The following is a 20,610-nucleotide window of genomic DNA, read 5'->3' as shown; positions in this document are numbered from 1 at the left end:
ATTGTTCACATATCAACTGATATGATATGGTTAGCCTGTCTTTCCGCTGAGAAGAGGAGATGAAACGCGCAAGAATCAACAAATGGCTGTTGTAATCCAGCATAGCGGAGAAGACAGAGGTCTTCTCCGCTAGGAACAGGAGAGCCTGTTTCTTCTCATCTCCGCCTCAGTGGAAAGACAGCCTTAGTACATAATGCCATGTGTATGAATGTGATATGGACTAGTATGATCTGTTCAATAGTTTAGGGTTCGAGTAATTTAAATGGGTCCCTAAATTTATGTATTTTTCACTGGAGTAAACTAATCTGCCCAAACCAACTGTCATTTTAGTACAAATCAGACAGATTGGATAGTAAATCCTATAAATGTAAAAGTATCTGCGATATCAACTGGCTATTAATCGTTTCTGCTAAGAAAAGGATAAAATATAAATAACTAATGCTGGCTTGTATCTAAAGTTTTATGAATAAGAGGGATTTTTTATATATCAAATGCGAAATGCGAGTTTACTGCAGTGAATATAAAATACGTATTTAGGGGAATTTGTGAAAGAGAGCATGTTGTGATCGCCATCAAATTGGAAGCATATTAGATTCATTTATTTGTATTTCATAGTCTGTGTATATTGGCAGTAAAAATACACTTGGCTCTTTTATAATTTAAGGCGCCGATATACAATTGATTTTATATTATCATTATTAACTAATATTTGCTACAGCTATTTTAATCATGTTTTATTTAAATAACGATATGATTTAGCATCAATGCATCGATGTTACTGGAAGTTGAATAGAAAATCCAAATAAACAGCTCTGTTCTTTTTCAGAAATAATTTCCGAGAAAAATTTCGTTTCTAAGATTTTGCTGTAAGGCGGCCTTACCAATTATACTGCAAAGCGTAATTCAAGACCAAAAAAAGTAAGAAATGTTGCCACTTTTTTTACTAGCGTGTCTTGTATTTATGTAAAAATAAGTAAATAAAAGTACTTTTTTAAATTGCAGGAGTAAAATTACTAATAAATAAATTATCTTAGCGTGATTATTTATCAAAATGAATTTACTATTTTACAAACAAATTATTGCAGTGGCAACATTGTCTTACTTTTTTTGGTCTTGAATTACGTTTTGCAGTTTAGGCGGAGATGAGAGACGTGCGGGAATAAACCAATAACATTGGTTCATTGGTTCTTTTCTCAGCTCCGCTGGATTACAACCAATCTAGTCTCATCTCCGCCTCAGTGGAACGGCAGCCTAAAGCAGACCCATATGTCTCGGTAAACCGGTAACATCGACTAAAGACCTCCCTTTCACACTGGCACAGTCTGAAAGGGACGGAAAGCGCTGATGTATGCAACGAATGCTTCGAGGCGTACAAACTTCGTGTGAGCACGATACATGTAAAGTGTTAAGGTTAGCCATTATAAAATAAATTCTTGGTAAAAAGCAACTTTTTTATTTCAATGCTTATTTATACAGGCAACTAACCTAGTCGTTAAACAAAACAATTTGTTTTAGCCTAACGGGTTTAATCCATTAAACAACACTTAACTAAAGAGTAGAGAGACAATGAGAATTTACATAATACAGTTAGCGACACGAATCTTGAACGTACAGTACTATAACTATCACATTTGGAAAATTGAGAAGATTCTAAAAGATATACATAATCAGATCTTCTGGTCATTATATGGCACATACTATGAGTTGTGCTTTGACAAAGAAAGGACGCTTGGCACGAGGAACTTCGTACATGACTCGTCTTTGTCCTATCTCTATCGCACGCGCGCAATTATACATATTCCCGCCCAAGATGCCGGCGGTCAATGAAAGGGACAGCAATATAATTATGCGCATGCTATAGAGATAGGAACGTCAATGTACGAAATATCTCGTGCTAAGCGTCCTTTCTTTACTGTAGAAACTAAAATTTACGCCAATTTACTACCAAATCACCTGTTTGTGTACTAAAATGACAAATTGGGGCAATCATACTGTCAATTTAGCATCTGGGAAGTAAAAACAAGGTTTATCTAATAATGAGGCTAAGAGCTCATTTGTAAAAAAATATCTCCAAAACGAGAACACTGGGGTTACTCTACAGACTAGACCTTACATTTCGAGAACACGTTATTTTCAAAATTCTGTCGCTACTAACAATTGGCATTTAATCACAGTGTCTTAGTTATAAGAGTTAATGAGATAAATGCATACGATGGCACTGGTTAGATCATTAATGTTTTGTAAGTCAGAATACTTTCATTTGCGCCTTTGGAAACTTCGCGCTTCTGCAGATCTTTGTATTATAGCTGACAGCTCTCTGTGAACAAAAGATAGAAAGATAGAACAAAAGAAAGAGTTAACAAAAAAAACCCAATCAAATACGAGATACAATACTACCCTCACAGATTTCCATCTTCACCACTTAGATGGTTAGCAGTCCGCAACCATGCGTTTCTTCTGCATCAGAAGCTTCCTGCTCGCACAGCTAGATTGTGGAAACAACTGTGTCGCCTGCGGTATTTCCGAACTGACACGGTCTTCAAGACAAGAGCGTATTTCCATCTTAAAGACTGGCAAGGCACTTACAACCCGTCTGGTGTTACGAGTGCCCATGGGTGACGGTAATCGCTTACCATCAGGCGAATCGCCTGCTTGTTTGCCTCATATCATTTAAAAAAATCCGAAAAGCTAGCTACTGACCAGGCGTCCAGTGCACATAGTCAGGCGTGGCGGCGGCATGGTACTCTCGTACTAGCGAGTCCACCACGGAGCGGGACTCGTCGAACTCGTCCAGGGAGTCGCGGAACATGGGCTCCTTGCGGAACACGTCGATGAAGGCCTCGCGCTTGCGGAGCTTGTCGTACTGCTGGAGGCAGCGGTCGAATAGCTGGGGACATATGTAAACTTAAATGTCTCAACAAAATGTCTAACAAACGTAAAAAAGGGATTTGCAAAATATCCTGGTCACGGCACCAATTGTAACGACCCCGGCCTTACACTTATTCTGTATTTCAATATTTGTTAACATTAAGGTTTTGATTATCCTACGCTCTTACCGATTTTACAATAAATGCGATTCGATCAGCAGTATAAATTGCTAAAACTTTATTGTTAAGAAAATAAGAGTGTATACTCTGACCTTAGCATGGTCCGACTCTGTCCACATAGTCATTTTGGATGCTAATTCTTCTGCTGCTGAAAGTACAATTTAGTAGTTATTACAACTAACTATTATATAAATAGCATCTTACCGAACTAATGTTCGTGTGGTTGGCGAGCAACAGCCCCGACACCTTGTGAGATGACGTCACGTGTGGGGAGCGCCGCGACAGCGCTACTTGTATGGACGCAGGACCCCAAGGGATGAAGTTCGCTAGTTTACGCTCTCGGATGCGCTGGAGGGACTTGTGCACTTGTGACGGGTCTACTTCGCCCTGAAACAAAAAAGTTGCCATCCTGTTACCTAGACACATAGGTGTGGAAACACAAACGACGAGACTGCAAATGTTTTAAATCCTTCATAAACTTCTATTTGTGCAATGTACGAGTACATACACTCCAGAGTTCCAGACTCCAGGTCCTACTAAAAGTCTCTGATATTTATCTTGGGATTACTTTATAAACTGAGAAATTAAGAATATTTGAGATCTTATAAATTCTAGCTGTAGGGCAAAATTATTATGTGTTTTGTGTTTATAAATTAAAAACAAATCAAAATAAATTTATCGCGACAATTTAGCACTACTACTAGAGTTTAACACTTTCGCAACCAGGCAAAATTTCAAACAATACCCCAGAAACCGACAGTACTCGCTAGTCGGGCAACGACGTGCAACTCAATGCCGCACGCCGCGAACCCGCTAGTCGGGCAAGCGGCGGACGCTCAGGGCTGTGCCAAGTAACTTTCGTATAAGTACGTGGATAAAATTAAATCTGCTGTCTCATCTGTTTAGGCTCCCCGTTTTATCAATTATCACAATGCATTCAGTGGGGCAGTAGGAAATGAATAAAATCACACAAAGCCAAATCATCAACATTTATTAATATTGCACATCACAAACCATTACGGAATGGCTCCGATTGCAATTTTACACCGAGACCGGGTTGAAAAAAAAACCCGGGTCGCAAATTTCAAATAGATAAGGGATGGTAAACAACATCTCCAGGGTTAAGTGTATGATCACAGTAACTACATTCTTTTGTCAAAGAAATTGCGAATTTATTGTATGTGTACGAACGTACTAATTATCGTAACTATTCAAAGCTACTTGTTACGTTTTGCTTCCACGCAGTTGCAGTGCAGTGCTGTTTTATGATGACTGACCTATTGTCTTTTTCTGAGAACTGCCGCTTAGAAGTTAGAATGTTGTTAGGTACTTAGTTGAATTTCTTGGTTTATTTTTCTCCGAATTTTGTTTCACAAAAATCATCCTATGAGTACTCATGAAATAGATGTATACCTATACTTACTAAATATTCGTAAACACAAATTAGGTTGTACGATTTACGAAAATTCTAACTCCTATTGATACATACCCGTGTATGCAATTTCACGTAACCAACTAATAAGAATTTTTATTTTGTAATCGCATTAGGTAAAGTAAATAAAAATACAAAGTGAAGTAATAAAATATAATAATCAACTGTACCAACTTTTCGACCACATAATAATCAGAAGACTTACAATTTTTTCTGTTAGTGGCAGTGGCAGCCCTGAGGTAGTGAAGATGCAATGCTTGCCCGCCTGTCGGGCACTTCGGCGTCGCGTGTAGGTTTATAGCTCTTGCCCGACTAGCAGGTATGCCGGCATCTGAGTAAAGTTTACGAGTGCCCGAGAGTCGGGTACGCGGTGTCGAATGTGTTAAAAAGATTTTACATTTACAGTACTTTGTCCACAAGTAGACAGTCTCGGCTAAAATAAGGACGAAGTTATTCGTACCTGTATGATGTTGAGGATGGAGATGTAGCAGTGTTGATTGGCGCGGTCAGGGCTGAGGGAAACCATCATGTTCTTGGGCTGGAGGAGCCGCTGCATCACATCCAGCACCGTGGTCTTGCGGATCTTTGGCGCCTGCTCAAAATACACATACCCATAAAAAACCTCTGTTAAATTTAGTAATTTAACAAATTAAAATTCATAGTTTTTACAAAGCACATTTCAATAGTGTAAGCTGCATCTATTTTCCTTTAAAGTACAGTCCGCAAAATGGAAAGTAAAGTTCGTAGAATACTTACAACATGCACCAGATGATCAGCTGTGAGTGGTGTGTAGCCAGTCATAAGGAAGTGAAGCCGCGGGGTGGGGATAAGTGGTGCCACTAGACTGATCAGGTCGTTGTTCATGTATGAGGGGTACCTACCAAACGATAGTCAAATATTAGACCTTCATACCATAAGGTTTCTAATTTTGCACTCAAGTAGTACTATTCATACAAAAGAAAATTGGCAAATTTGAATCACATCGGTTTACGCATCTTATAGACTTTCGATGAGATGAGGTGAAAGCCCAAACACATTCGGTTGAAATATTACGTGAATCACAAGTGTGCACGAGCCCCATCAATACCACGACTGAAGCAGCTGCCGTTGCCGAAATCGAGCCTGTCTGTTGTGGTGTGTTACCTGAGCGTGGCGGTGCTGGCCGACATGATAGTAGACACCAGTGTGTTGATTTGCGTGAAGGAGGGGTTGGGGATGTGCAGGCGGTCGCTGGCGATTCTGTTGAGCGCGGTGTTGTCGAGAACCATGACGCAGTCCGCGCTCTCTGTGAGGCGCTTTAGGGTGAGGAGGGAGTTGTACGGTTGTACGACGACGTCACTGGGGAATTAAACAAAATAAGATTTCAAATTGGCTATGTGCGAGACAGGAGAAATACAAGCGACGACAATGTATGACGTGGGAAAAATAAGCTTTCATGGGATGATCTTTATACATATGTATATGGGTTCCTGAGGGTTAATAACAGTGGTGTAAAAGAGATTAAACTCAGGCGTAAATTTGGTTTCATTGAAAAACTGAACTCACCTGATTTCATCTAAATTGGGGAAGACACTGTATGTCTGCACCAGCTTCTTGGGGAACCGATCTGAAAGGTGCTCCAGGATGTAGGAGCCCATGCCAGAGCCTGTGCCTCCGGCTATTGAGTGGCACACCACAAAACCCTGCCATTCCATAAAAATTAAAGTCATAAGTAAGTACTCACTACAGTTACTGAGTAAAATATTACTTATTCATACTACTTTGAGTGCTGCATGACTTTATACCTGGACCACTGACTATTTTTATCCATCACCATATGAGGTGACCTTCGCTCTAGGCTAAAAGCACATGTAGTATCTTCTCAAGCATGTGTTGATAGGTTAAATATTGTATGTTAATAATGTTTAAAGAAAAAACCTATTGTTTATAAAATATTACTTTCATAACGTTTAGGCTAGGCAAGGGAAGAAAGAAGAGAATTCTCCTTGATAACAAGTTGATATTATCAGGTTTTCTGGCTTTTTTTTATTAGTCAGTGTTATAATTAATAAGTGTTATAATCAATAAGTGTTATAATCAATAAGTGTTATCATTCTATGTTATAAACTTAAACCAAAACTTCCAAGGCTCAAATTGAACCAGCATAATGTTTATAAGGCCATGCATACCTCCAAATTGTCACTGCCATCAGCCTCCCTATTGATGATGTCGAACACTTCCTCATTCAACTTGTCTCCCTGTGCATACCCTGATGCCCAGTTGTTGCCGGCGCCTCCACCATGTTTAGACAGGTATACATTTTCTGGGTTATATAACTGTAATAAATGGTATTGTCTTGGATATCTTAAAAATTAAAAAACTACAAATGATAAATGAATGACAAATATTATAATCAAAATAAGTGGTAGGTTGAGTAATAGATATTCCATATGGCATTAAAATCAAACATTACTATCTGTTTTTTTTTACTGTGCAATAAATGTTTTAATTAAAACTAAATTAAATAACCTAAAACCAACATATAAAACTTAATAATAATTGTGCAATAAATTCAAAAAAGTAGACAATAATAAAACTTCCCCAAGGAATTTAGTATTAGTAATCTGGCCAGATATTGAGCAGCATTGGAAAATATTTAAATTCCTCTTTTTGAACCAACCCAAGTATCATGATTTCATGAATTGGTTGCCAAACTATAAGATACTATTAAGATTTCATTGTCTGAGTCATAATTTGCTTTAGGACTTTATTTTAGCCACTGAAATTTAGATATCCTATTGCTTCTAAATAACAACAAGTGTTACTTATACAATACATAACATATTGGTCTCACCTTAGCATAAGGCGAGTTCATAATAGTGTGTATAACCCTAGGCTCCAGATCCAAAAGCACAGCCCTGGGTATGTAGTGGTCGTCATCAGCCTGGTAGAAGAACACGTCCTTCCGGTCCAGCCCCGCCGTCGCGTACTCCTCCAGGATACCTTCCGGCGATATCCCGTGCTCTATACATAGCTGCTTCCAGAATTCAAAGCCAACTGGGGAACAAAAACATGCTTTAGAAATAAAGGTTTTATATGCATAAATTTGCGTCTTTGTTGCTTGAATACGAGGATGATTCGAATCTAAGGGACGGGAATAGAGGATACAAAGATACTCAACCGACAAACACCAATTAAGTAAGCCGAAAACAAGAAAAACAAGGCTGTAAATTTAAATTAACCGAAGGATATAGTTTGGGTGTAAACTCACTCTGGTTGCCACATTGGCCCAGCTGTAGCGTTATCATTTCATTCGGCATGATGGATTTGTAGCTTTTAACACTATTTATAAGGATAAATTTAAACGCTTTGATTTAAATAAAATCCAAACAACACCATTTACCACCCGAACTGACTGACATTTATTTGACAGATGTTATCACAGATTGGGTAAAATTTCAATCATATTTTAGCGTTTAAATATGTGTAAATAAATTATATATGATTATTAGTCATACATTTGTATTATTTATTTTCTTCGCAAAAATAATTCCTGTTCAGTCACACATATTCCTAATTAATTACATAATTAAATTATACATATTAAGTATTCTAAAATAAAACGATGCTTTTCGCATGAATGATTCCATTACTTAAATGTCAAAAGTTTCGTAAAGTTTTTGGAATTCCGTAGCCGTGCTAGTGATTAGTGATTTATCTATGTTTATTTCGTTTTTTAACCTTCATTATGTATGATTGAGTGCTTAGTAATTAGTGAAACATACAATCATCACATAATAAGTGGTTATCGGTGTGATAAATCCAAGGTAATTATGCATTCTTTACATGTCTCATACATCTTGATATTCTTGATGGCCTTCGGTGCTATTTCTCAACTTTGTTGTCCAACCTACGATGTAATACCTTGCGAGGATAATGTCACCGTGGGTGTAACTTTCGTAACGCAAGGTTTTCTCTAAATCCTAAGGTGGTCGCTGGTCGCTTAAATTACTAATAAGGAAGTGATTTGACGCGTTACGAGTTCGGTTTAGAAACTACTTTGCACAGGTGTTAGAATACATGTCCAAATATACGCATTAAATTAAACAGTGTATGTCTTGAATTATTCAGCTGTAAGTTGATTAGATTTTCTCTTGACTGGGCATGGCTTATTAGAAACATTATAGTTTGTGTTAAGTGTAGTTGTTTGTCAGTGGGCGGGGCTCCAAGATGCCGCGGAAGCTGCTGAAGTTCCTGATCGTGTTTGACAACACGTCGCTGCTGTACTTCCCAGGGCAGTTCCTGTCTGGGAAGGTGCTTATGGAACTGCAGGATGACACTCCTGTACTTGGTAAGTGAGAAAGCCATTATCTTATAGCCCCCAATTCCCAGCTCTTTGAAATTTAATGTCAAAGACAGACTATCTGGTGCTTATGATTTTTAATGCATGTTCTCTTGAAGCGCTGGTGGCCTAGCAGTAAGAGTGTGTGACTTTGAATCCGGAGGTCGCGGGTTCAAACCCCGGCTGGTACCAATTAATTTTTCAGAACTTATGTACAAAATGTCATTTGATATTTTTTACCTGTTGCTTTTCGGTGAAGAAAAACATTGTGAGGAAACCGAACTAATCCCAGTTAGTTTGCCCTCTGGGTTGAAAGGCACTAGTTTTTACATTAAAACTGCCATTTGAAGTTTTAATATAAAAACTAGTGCCTAGGTCAAATCATGAGATTAGTTTTCAAGCGGACCCCAGGCTCCCATGAGTCCCATGAGCCATAGCATGGCAAAATGCCAGGATAATGCGAGAAAGAAGAAGTTCTCTTGTGTGGCATTGTTATATTATGCCAAATGTTCACCCAATATCATATAATGTGCCAATGAAAACTTATGAGTAATCAGAATGAAGTATGCTAGAGGAGGGAAACAAAAAGAATACTGTTTATGTTGTCTTCCAGGGCTACACTTTCATGTAGTAGGCGAGGGAGTGGTCCGCGTGGGCTCCGGGCGCCACGAGCGGCTCTTTGACAAAGAAAACTACATTGACTTCAGGATGCGACTGCTTGGTGAACCAGGTAACATCAATCTCAGAATAATAGACCTTATGTCATTTCAATACGGTTTACGAGTGTCAGTTAACAAATATCATCATCTACAATAATCTACATAGTTAACTAACCATTTGACCTTATTACAAACCTTATTACAAAGTGATAAGATTCAGTTAAGACTGTTAGCACCTGTTCAGAATGTGATTGAGTTTATTCAACTTTTTTTTCTCAACATCAAGTATACAATAATTACACCAGCTCCCAATATCTTCGTGGGGAAAGAATACCAATTATAAATTGTTTTATTTTGTGCAATAAATTTTAAATAAATATTAATAACTTAAATAAAAATTTCCGTATTAACAGTGACGTAATTTTCCCAGGAAACGGCGCCTCAGTCCTCTCCCCCGGCATCCATAGCTTCCCCTTCAAGCTGGGGCTGCCGCAGGGGCTGCCCTCCACGTTCCTGGGCACGCACGGCTGGGTGCAGTACTACTGTAAGGCGGCGCTGCGCGAGCCCAACGGCCTCACCCACAAGAACCGCCAAGTGTTTATTGTCTGCAACCCGATCGATCTTAATTTGGAGCCTCCAGTTCTCTCGGTAATAATTCCCAGATATAAGAGTTCTGCTTTAAGTGCTGTCTGTCAGCATCCTGTACAATGTATTATTATCATACCCTGGTATCAGTGGTGATGTTTTATTGAAATGCAAAGGGTTGGCACTTAATCCCCTACCGTGCGGGTAAAATTCCGCAAGCTATTGGGTAAAAGTACGCATGTGGGGTAATTGTTCGCATCAAGAAAATTTCAATGGAATTGTCAATAAAGTTGAACGAATATTTATGGAATTGTCTGATCAATATCCACATACTAATTTAACAATATTAAATAACTATTAATACTTTACTTAAGAAATTGAATAGTGCTTGATTATTGCATCAAAACTTGACTTAAATGAACTATAGAGGTCATAATTATACATCAATAATGCGACGTGTGTCGAACTGCTTGCCCTTTGCGTCCGCAGCTCACGTGGTTCCAAAATATTGATCAGACAATTTTATAAATATTCGTTAAACTTTATTTTATTGACAATTCCATTAAAAGTTTCATGATGCAAACAATTACCTCACCTGCGTACTTTTACCCAATAGCTTGCGGAATTTTGCCCGCACGGTGGGAGAGTGAGTGCCAACCCCTGCATTTCAATAAAATTTCACACTGATAACGGGGTCTGAATTATTATTATTATTTGTATGTCTTGTCCATATCTCGGGACCATGGGGTCCCGGACCTTTGGGAGGCGTACGTGGGGCCGAAGCCAACAGCGCAGAGGCCCTTTAAGACACTAATATAAAAGCAAGGGATACACGTGGCGGATACCATCCCCGAACGCACAATGTGATACATCCGGAGATGGTCCCCGCCAGGTGCAAAGACTATTGCAGTGTAGCACTTTTGTGCTGTGTTATTGCTGTCTTGTATGTGCATTATTATTATTTCGTTTTAGACAGACAGCTGATGCTGGTGCGTCTAAATCATAGTTCACTTAGCACAATTTCACTGGTTAGATAGTTTATCCAGTCTATTTTTAAATTGATTCACGCTTGTAGAGTTCACAACTTCTGAAGGTATGTAACAGGTGAAAAGGCTCTAAACTTTTTTTAGGCCGTAGTAACAAGCCATAGTCACGATTCGTAAATCACATAAAAACCTTTATTTTCGTGAAATAGGTAAATTGCCTTATGTCACGGTATCACGCTATTCACGCTACTCTATAGTACGAAATAGTATTCATTCATGTCATGCAACAAAACGCATCGCATGTCAGCACAGGTATTAATACCTACTATTGTCAACAGTTAACAGACACTTCTCGAACTTTATTACAAACACGTAAGTCCATTAATGATTAGTTAAGTATGTTGCTATTAATACACACGAAGGTTTATATAAATGAGCATTGGTAGATCTTACAGCGTTGTTATAAGGTTCAAATTTGGTTGGTATGAAAGCCGGCGGTAGTGACGGTTTGTGGGAATGATTTGATCCGGTCGTGATATAACGACCATTGACCGTGACTGGTTCAATGTCAGTTTGTTTAACTATGAGTTAGCCGTGTAAGGCTGGATTAAATCGATTTAGTGATTACTAATTAAGTGTCATGATTTTAATAATGTATAAACGTGTTCTTAATAATGTATAAAAAGCTTTGACAGATCCACAGCTCCTGTTACATATTACATCTGCCCTTTTAAACTAAAAAAAAGGTATTTTTGAAATCAGTACTCTGTTCTAATCTAAGATTTTACCGTTTTAGCAAGAATTCGAATGCAGCGTGGAGCACCGCCTCGGCGTGGGCTGCGTGGGCGGCGGCAGCGTGGCGTGCCGCGTCACGCTGGACCGCGGCGCCTACGTGCCCGGCGAGACCATCGCCCTGAGTGCCGCCCTGGCCAACCACTCCCGGACCACTATACGCGGGACCCGCGCTACTCTCACGGAGGTAATAATGCAGCGTGGCGTGCCGCGTCACGCTGGACCGCGGCGCCTACGTGCCCGGCGAGACCATCGCCCTGAGTGCCGCCCTGGCCAACCACTCCCGGACCACTATACGCGGGACCCGCGCTACTCTCACGGAGGTAATAATGCAGCGTGGCGTGCCGCGTCACGCTGGACCGCGGCGCCTACGTGCCCGGCGAGACCATCGCCCTGAGTGCCGCCCTGGCCAACCACTCCCGGACCACTATACGCGGGACCCGCGCTACTCTCACGGAGGTAATAATGCAGCGTGGCGTGCCGCGTCACGCTGGACCGCGGCGCCTACGTGCCCGGCGAGACCATCGCCCTGAGTGCCGCCCTGGCCAACCACTCCCGGACCACTATACGCGGGACCCGCGCTACTCTCACGGAGGTAATAATGCAGCGTGGCGTGCCGCGTCACGCTGGACCGCGGCGCCTACGTGCCCGGCGAGACCATCGCCCTGAGTGCCGCCCTGGCCAACCACTCCCGGACCACTATACGCGGGACCCGCGCTACTCTCACGGAGGTAATAATGCAGCGTGGCGTGCCGCGTCACGCTGGACCGCGGCGCCTACGTGCCCGGCGAGACCATCGCCCTGAGTGCCGCCCTGGCCAACCACTCCCGGACCACTATACGCGGGACCCGCGCTACTCTCACGGAGGTAATAATGCAGCGTGGCGTGCCGCGTCACGCTGGACCGCGGCGCCTACGTGCCCGGCGAGACCATCGCCCTGAGTGCCGCCCTGGCCAACCACTCCCGGACCACTATACGCGGGACCCGCGCTACTCTCACGGAGGTAATAATGCAGCGTGGCGTGCCGCGTCACGCTGGACCGCGGCGCCTACGTGCCCGGCGAGACCATCGCCCTGAGTGCCGCCCTGGCCAACCACTCCCGGACCACTATACGCGGGACCCGCGCTACTCTCACGGAGGTAATAATGCAGCGTGGAGCATAGCAACAATATACATAAACGCAATATTTCACCGACAAAATCGCAATTTCCTTAATTTCCATACATGGAAACGGCCTCAAACGTTACATGGTGACGTCACGATGTATTGCCATTTTGTTAGAAGCGTTTCGTCAGTAAAGTGCGGGTGCCAGACTTTGACCATAATTTGTGACTTTTGTATTGCTTTAAGACTGCGGTCGGCAACCTGCGGCCCGCGGGCCGCATGCGGCTCGCGAAACTGTCACTTGCTGCCCGAGAGGCGCCTTGGCTATTTTGTATGTAATAGTGACAAACGACAATGTCTCATAAAGTCATAAATATTAACAAAGTACGGCCCGCGTCACCTCCGTTAACTACTATTGGCCCTTGGCTGCTAAAAGGTTGCCGACCGCTCACTAAATTTGATTTGTATTTTATTTTGACTTGTAAAATGTACTTTTATTTTACCAATAAAAATCTGTATTCTGTAATCCCTTAAATTGACGATTTTAAGTGACCTAATCTAAACTGTGGAATAACTGTCGCTCCGACCGGAAAAGAGTGTACTTTCATCTCAAAGGCCGGCAACGCAGTTCCAACCCCTCTGTTGTCGCCCGTGTCCATAGGCGACGGTAATAGCTTACCATCAGGCGTTTCGTCTGTGAAAATTTCAACTGCCTAGCTATTATCAAATCATAGTTCATGAGATACAGCCTGGTGACAGACAGACAGACGGACGGACAGCGGAGTCTTAGTAATAGGGTCCCGTTTTCTTTTTACCCTTTTGGGTACGGAACCCTAAAAATGATAAAATCATTCCTATAGTTTGGGATGTAATTCTCCAATTGATCGCTAGATGTCTCTGCGCGCGAGTTAGATGGCGCTATCGTTTGTTTGACGTGGGTTATACTTATTATTTTATTGATTTTGTTGTGGTGTTCGGTTGAGCGGAAATTTTGCAATTTTTTCATCACACTTTATATGTAACAGTAATTAGTGTGAACTGTGAATATAAGATTTTGATTTGAAATGAGTACGGTGGTTGAGTTGCTATAGTTATTGGCCACTCCCAGAGATGAGCATCATTCGAATAAACTTTTGTCGGAATAATCATTCGAATAAACAATAATTCACAATATAGATGGTCAAGCAAATCTTGTCAGTAGAAAAAGGCGGCAAATTTAAAAAATGTAGGCGCGAAGGGGTATCGTCTCATAGAAAATTTTAATTTCGCGCCCTTTTCTACTGACAAGATCTGCTTGACCAACTATATTTTATGATTTATTCGCGAAGCGGAAAAATTCGCTGATAAATCATTCGACCTCTTTACAAATGATGAATGATTTAGAATCAGAATCATAATCAAGCATTTTATTCGTTATTTCATTCCAATAAATCCACGAAAAATATTTAAGTTTTTTGGCTTATCCCATTTAAATAAACAACACGAATAATAACACGTTTAATATAACTTGTTGAAGTGTAAACTTCTTTAGCGGCGCTGAGCACTTTTTGAGGTGGGGAAAAAATGATAAACTCGAGACAGCGTAACGCGTAACGCGTAAGGCGTCTCTCCTCTCTTTCTACCACACGGCGAAAATGTATGCCTGAGCCTGCTGTTTCATGTAGGCGGCGCAGGGCGCTTGCGTGACTTTATGTTATGTGTGACGGACAATGTTATTCACCAAAGAACTTTAGTCATAACGTATCATAATCAGGTCAATTATTAAAAACTGGACTTTTATATTAAGCAATAAAGCTTAATGTTCTAATCTTGTACGGGCTGAAATACGAGGATCTCACAGTTACATTCTAACTTTATATCACTCCAATATAATTCAATAAAGCTACATCTTGATGAAATCGCTAATAAAAGTGAACTCTAGTACTGGTGAATAAAACTCAAAATATCATGACCAAATATATTTAGATGCGAGGTCTGCAAGGTAACTTTACAATTTCTATTCGAATTTTAAACAATGGGGTTGGCCGGTGGAAGTTTTTAGCAGATGGCGCCATCATAGCTTGCCCCGTCAATCCCTAGAATTGTGTCAAATTTTTGTTTTTTTAATACCCTGGATGCCAGCTATTTAAGCCAAATCTCATAGAAAAAGGGGCAAGCTATGATGGCGCCATCTAGGCAAACCTTTGACAGTTGCCAACCCCATTAACGCTACAAATTTAAGCTCACTGGCCAGCAATTTCGGAACTAAAGTTTTTCAATAGAAAGGAGGATGGGTCAATTATACATAGTGCTGCAGACATTTTGGACTAGTCATTGAGTTTGCACTTCTGTCGGCACTCCCGGAGTGCAACCCGTTGTTTTTTTTTTACTGTATATTTGTTCTGACTAGTTAAAGATTATTAAGGGTTAAAAGCCTGGCCTAGAAAGAGATTTCTTAGCAGTTGTTTGCTTCAGAGCGAACCTCACAGCGTATAATTTATATTTACAGTAACTATTTAGGTAGTTGCAGATAGCTGCATTGCACATCACAATTGCCAAATCATTCTAAACCGTGAAAAGTTAACAAGGTATTCCAATAAACAAATTATTCGTGGCAATTCATTCGACGAATAAATTATTCGCGGATAAGTTATTCGACGAGTAATTTATTCAAATAAGAATAATCATCCGACATTTTTATTCGTCATTCGCGATAAATTTTGTTATTCTTATTCGTCATTTGAATAAATTTGGCCATCTCTGGCCACTCCTACATATTGTACCGCACTAGTGCGGTAAAGCAGCACATTACGTGCCTGTTTGAAAATTTGAAGGGCCATATGTACCTACTGTAAAACTTGTTACACGTGCGAAAAGGTAATTCGGATCTCGTGTCGATTTAAGGGTGGTACTCCACCTATCCAATTTCTTTGTCCAATGTGTATTGCGTCTCACATTTTGCTTTAATGTAAGGGTGGGACCCCTTTCCTTAAGAAACCTTTCTTAGGCAGGGTGGTCCCTAAAACACTCCCTTCGGTTGCTTTTAATATATATTTTTCGCACTTGTATCGTAATGTTATATTTTATTATTTTCATTGTAACCTCACGTTGCAAAACTGACCAAATGATTTCTCCTCACAGACAATCCAATACTCAGCTCACGGCAAAGTGTGCGCGAAGGAAGTGCGCGAGCTGGCCGCCCTGACGCGCGGCAAGGTGCGGCCCGGCGGCACCGACACGTGGCGGCGCGAGCTGCTGTACATCCCGCCGCTGCCGCCCACCAACCTGCGCGGCTGCCATCTCATACAAGTGCAGTACGACGTGTTTGTGAGTCTCACATGTAATACTAGGTGCGGCCCGGCGGCACCGACACGTGGCGGCGCGAGCTGCTGTACATCCCGCCGCTGCCGCCCACCAACCTGCGCGGCTGCCATCTCATACAAGTGCAGTACGACGTGTTTGTGAGTCTCACATGTAATACTAGGTGCGGCCCGGCGGCACCGACACGTGGCGGCGCGAGCTGCTGTACATCCCGCCGCTGCCGCCCACCAACCTGCGCGGCTGCCATCTCATACAAGTGCAGTACGACGTGTTTGTGAGTCTCACATGTAATACTAGGTGCGGCCCGGCGGCACCGACACGTGGCGGCGCGAGCTGCTGTACATCCCGCCGCTGCCGCCCACCAACCTGCGCGGCTGCCATCTCATACAAGTGCAGTACGACGTGTTTGTGAGTCTCACATGTAATACTAGGTGCGGCCCGGCGGCACCGACACGTGGCGGCGCGAGCTGCTGTACATCCCGCCGCTGCCGCCCACCAACCTGCGCGGCTGCCATCTCATACAAGTGCAGTACGACGTGTTTGTGAGTCTCACATGTAATACTAGGTGCGGCCCGGCGGCACCGACACGTGGCGGCGCGAGCTGCTGTACATCCCGCCGCTGCCGCCCACCAACCTGCGCGGCTGCCATCTCATACAAGTGCAGTACGACGTGTTTGTGAGTCTCACATGTAATACTAGGTGCGGCCCGGCGGCACCGACACGTGGCGGCGCGAGCTGCTGTACATCCCGCCGCTGCCGCCCACCAACCTGCGCGGCTGCCATCTCATACAAGTGCAGTACGACGTGTTTGTGAGTCTCACATGTAATACTAGGTGCGGCCCGGCGGCACCGACACGTGGCGGCGCGAGCTGCTGTACATCCCGCCGCTGCCGCCCACCAACCTGCGCGGCTGCCATCTCATACAAGTGCAGTACGACGTGTTTGTGAGTCTCACATGTAATACTAGGTGCGGCCCGGCGGCACCGACACGTGGCGGCGCGAGCTGCTGTACATCCCGCCGCTGCCGCCCACCAACCTGCGCGGCTGCCATCTCATACAAGTGCAGTACGACGTGTTTGTGAGTCTCACATGTAATACTAGGTGCGGCCCGGCGGCACCGACACGTGGCGGCGCGAGCTGCTGTACATCCCGCCGCTGCCGCCCACCAACCTGCGCGGCTGCCATCTCATACAAGTGCAGTACGACGTGTTTGTGAGTCTCACATGTAATACTAGGTGCGGCCCGGCGGCACCGACACGTGGCGGCGCGAGCTGCTGTACATCCCGCCGCTGCCGCCCACCAACCTGCGCGGCTGCCATCTCATACAAGTGCAGTACGACGTGTTTGTGAGTCTCACATGTAATACTAGGTGCGGCCCGGCGGCACCGACACGTGGCGGCGCGAGCTGCTGTACATCCCGCCGCTGCCGCCCACCAACCTGCGCGGCTGCCATCTCATACAAGTGCAGTACGACGTGTTTGTGAGTCTCACATGTAATACTAGGTGCGGCCCGGCGGCACCGACACGTGGCGGCGCGAGCTGCTGTACATCCCGCCGCTGCCGCCCACCAACCTGCGCGGCTGCCATCTCATACAAGTGCAGTACGACGTGTTTGTGAGTCTCACATGTAATACTAGGTGCGGCCCGGCGGCACCGACACGTGGCGGCGCGAGCTGCTGTACATCCCGCCGCTGCCGCCCACCAACCTGCGCGGCTGCCATCTCATACAAGTGCAGTACGACGTGTTTGTGAGTCTCACATGTAATACTAGGTGCGGCCCGGCGGCACCGACACGTGGCGGCGCGAGCTGCTGTACATCCCGCCGCTGCCGCCCACCAACCTGCGCGGCTGCCATCTCATACAAGTGCAGTACGACGTGTTTGTGAGTCTCACATGTAATACTAGGTGCGGCCCGGCGGCACCGACACGTGGCGGCGCGAGCTGCTGTACATCCCGCCGCTGCCGCCCACCAACCTGCGCGGCTGCCATCTCATACAAGTGCAGTACGACGTGTTTGTGAGTCTCACATGTAATACTAGGTGCGGCCCGGCGGCACCGACACGTGGCGGCGCGAGCTGCTGTACATCCCGCCGCTGCCGCCCACCAACCTGCGCGGCTGCCATCTCATACAAGTGCAGTACGACGTGTTTGTGAGTCTCACATGTAATACTAGGTGCGGCCCGGCGGCACCGACACGTGGCGGCGCGAGCTGCTGTACATCCCGCCGCTGCCGCCCACCAACCTGCGCGGCTGCCATCTCATACAAGTGCAGTACGACGTGTTTGTGAGTCTCACATGTCATGTCATGCTAGTGGGTCTCTCGTACTCGGAATTTTGGATTTATTGAACACACATGCGTGCCCAGACTTTCGCACAATTCACGAATCTTCGTACGAATGTCAGTGTTCCAGGTTATAGGAGGAAAACTAGTTATAGTTTACCTAAACTAAGTGAAATCATACTTAACAAGAACTGCTCAAAATGAGGAAATTTTTCGATATAAAATTGGTTGTCTTTTAAGTTTTTATTCGTTCAGAATTTACCTATTGTGTTTTAATGCCTATAGCGGCTTGGTGCATTCAAAAACACTTATATTTTTCTTTGTTTCCAGTTCATAATCGAGCCGAAGAGCCTGGAGAAGGAAGTGAAACTACAGCTCCCGATCCTCCTCGGCACGTACCCCTTCGCTTCAGAGCGAGACTCTGCTCCTCCCCCCATCTACCCCAGCACGCTGCCCATCTTCCGACCCTGGCTCGCCGAGAAACCACAACATTGACACAACAAACAACAACTCCTGGGGTTACTGGGTACCTAGGTACTTACCTCTTCTCGTCTAAATAGGAGTCAGTCATATGGCTGAATGTTGCCCATCTTTCGCCCATGGCTGGCTGAGAAAATGCAGAATTAAATCTTATGACGACATCTATATCGGCATTGGCAATGCATATGTCTGTCATATGCAGTTGAAGACGCTGGCAAATACTGGGTACATACTCGTTCGTGTTTCAACGGAACTTCTTATTAACTTCTTTTCACTCATAACGATAAGGCCGTCTTTTCGGTAGCCCACAACCGCTTAAAAGAACAATAGCTTTGAATAAACACATTCACTGCCAGCACAAGCTTAGCCGATAAAACGCATTTTCCATTTTGTAGCGAGAAGCGCCTACTACCAGAGAACCCGCCTAGCTGGTCTGTATCCAGTTACACTATAACTAAATCTAGGAATCGAAATCTAGATCTGTACTGTCTGGGTACATGCTCAAAAAATTCTTAAACTAAATTAAACCATTATTTTATTGCGACGAATTGACTTTTTATTTCGACTTATTTCTAATGTACTACTATTTTGTAATTTAATTCCTCGCAATAAATGTTGATGTGTTTTATTTTTGACTACGTTTTTTTATTTTCAATTATGAAACGTACTTTAATATGGAAATGCATAATAAATACGCTTAGGTTTTATGTAAGCTATAAATACACAAACGCCGCAATATGTACTTTGCGTCTATTTCAAACGTCTTAACCCTTTGACGGCCGTTCGTCATATAAGAAATGTCACACACACGTACTATATTACTAGTACACGATTCAAGACTGTCAATAAAAGTTTACCTTCATTGAAAGCATGAATGTTACTTTGAGAGAGCTCGACAATTTTAAGGGTTCTTGGCATTCAAAGGATTAAGTAGGTATTTGTAAAGATTTAATTTTTGTATTTTCACATATTGGCGGCGCACTTTCCCACTTATAAATGACTTTTGTGCCATCACATTACTGCAGTTATTTTTATTATTTAACACTTGTTTATTATGTCGTTTAACAATGAATTTTATATGTTTTATGTTTTTATGAATGCTCTCGAATATTCGCAATAATTACAGGTACTTTTAAGGTATAAAAATTGGAGTATATGGAGTTAGGTTTAAGATTCGTGTTATTTACGTTCTGAATATGATATTTTATTACTATAAAAGTAAAAATGTATTTTTAATATAACAGTTTATACGACTAACCTGTGATAAACCAGTCCGTCCAGTGTAATAATTATGATCTATGAAAATAAAATATACTTTTAAGGAATATATGCGTTTTTTTAAATTCCTATTAACCCTTTCACTCTAATGAATCAAATGGGGCTATAAAGAAGTTGTAAAACTGTACCTTGAACTACTGTAGATATTTTTTATTGTGTGTTTTTGAAAATATGGGCTAATTTACTGTTGTTTCAAATCAATTTGGAAACTTGCTTCAAATCAATTTGGATGCTTGCACACGGAGTACGTAGCTTGCGCACTTAGATAGTTTATGATTTGATTTGCGCAAGTTATTCATTTATTTATTTAACCATTTTTTGCGCAAAAGATAACCCTACAGTACA

General features: G+C 42.9%; 2 protein-coding genes across 3 annotated transcripts; one reads left to right on the top strand and one right to left on the bottom strand.

Moving 5' to 3' along the window:
- Nucleotides 1–1,438: 1,438 nt before the first annotated feature.
- Nucleotides 1,439–7,873, bottom strand: LOC134790141 (tubulin gamma-1 chain-like). Of its 2 annotated transcripts, none has more exons than XM_063760930.1 (10): nucleotides 7,730–7,873; nucleotides 7,313–7,515; nucleotides 6,648–6,794; nucleotides 6,025–6,161; nucleotides 5,623–5,817; nucleotides 5,236–5,356; nucleotides 4,940–5,074; nucleotides 3,252–3,434; nucleotides 2,701–2,887; nucleotides 1,439–2,317 (listed from the first exon to the last, which is right to left on the bottom strand). In XM_063760930.1, exons 1-10 carry the CDS (start codon nucleotides 7,776–7,778, stop codon nucleotides 2,301–2,303), a joined length of 1,374 nt encoding a protein of 457 aa, XP_063617000.1. In that variant the 5' UTR covers nucleotides 7,779–7,873; the 3' UTR covers nucleotides 1,439–2,300. The 2 variants fall into 2 exon arrangements, with proteins under 2 accessions (XP_063617000.1, XP_063617001.1); XM_063760931.1 differs by having other exon boundaries at nucleotides 4,940–5,071.
- Nucleotides 7,874–8,111: 238 nt separating this feature from the next.
- LOC134790135 (arrestin domain-containing protein 4) lies at nucleotides 8,112–20,312 on the top strand. Its single transcript, XM_063760925.1, has 7 exons — nucleotides 8,112–8,285; nucleotides 8,673–8,809; nucleotides 9,414–9,530; nucleotides 9,890–10,107; nucleotides 11,827–12,009; nucleotides 16,047–16,232; nucleotides 18,838–20,312. Exons 2-7 carry the CDS (start codon nucleotides 8,689–8,691, stop codon nucleotides 19,000–19,002), a joined length of 990 nt encoding a protein of 329 aa, XP_063616995.1. The 5' UTR covers nucleotides 8,112–8,285; nucleotides 8,673–8,688; the 3' UTR covers nucleotides 19,003–20,312.
- Nucleotides 20,313–20,610: the final 298 nt, after the last annotated feature.

This window comes from Cydia splendana, chromosome 4 (assembly GCF_910591565.1).
Source record: "Cydia splendana chromosome 4, ilCydSple1.2, whole genome shotgun sequence".
NCBI lineage: Eukaryota > Metazoa > Arthropoda > Insecta > Lepidoptera > Tortricidae > Cydia > Cydia splendana.
Note: the sequence above shows the minus strand (reverse complement) of the source record. Positions and strands in the feature narration are given on the sequence as shown.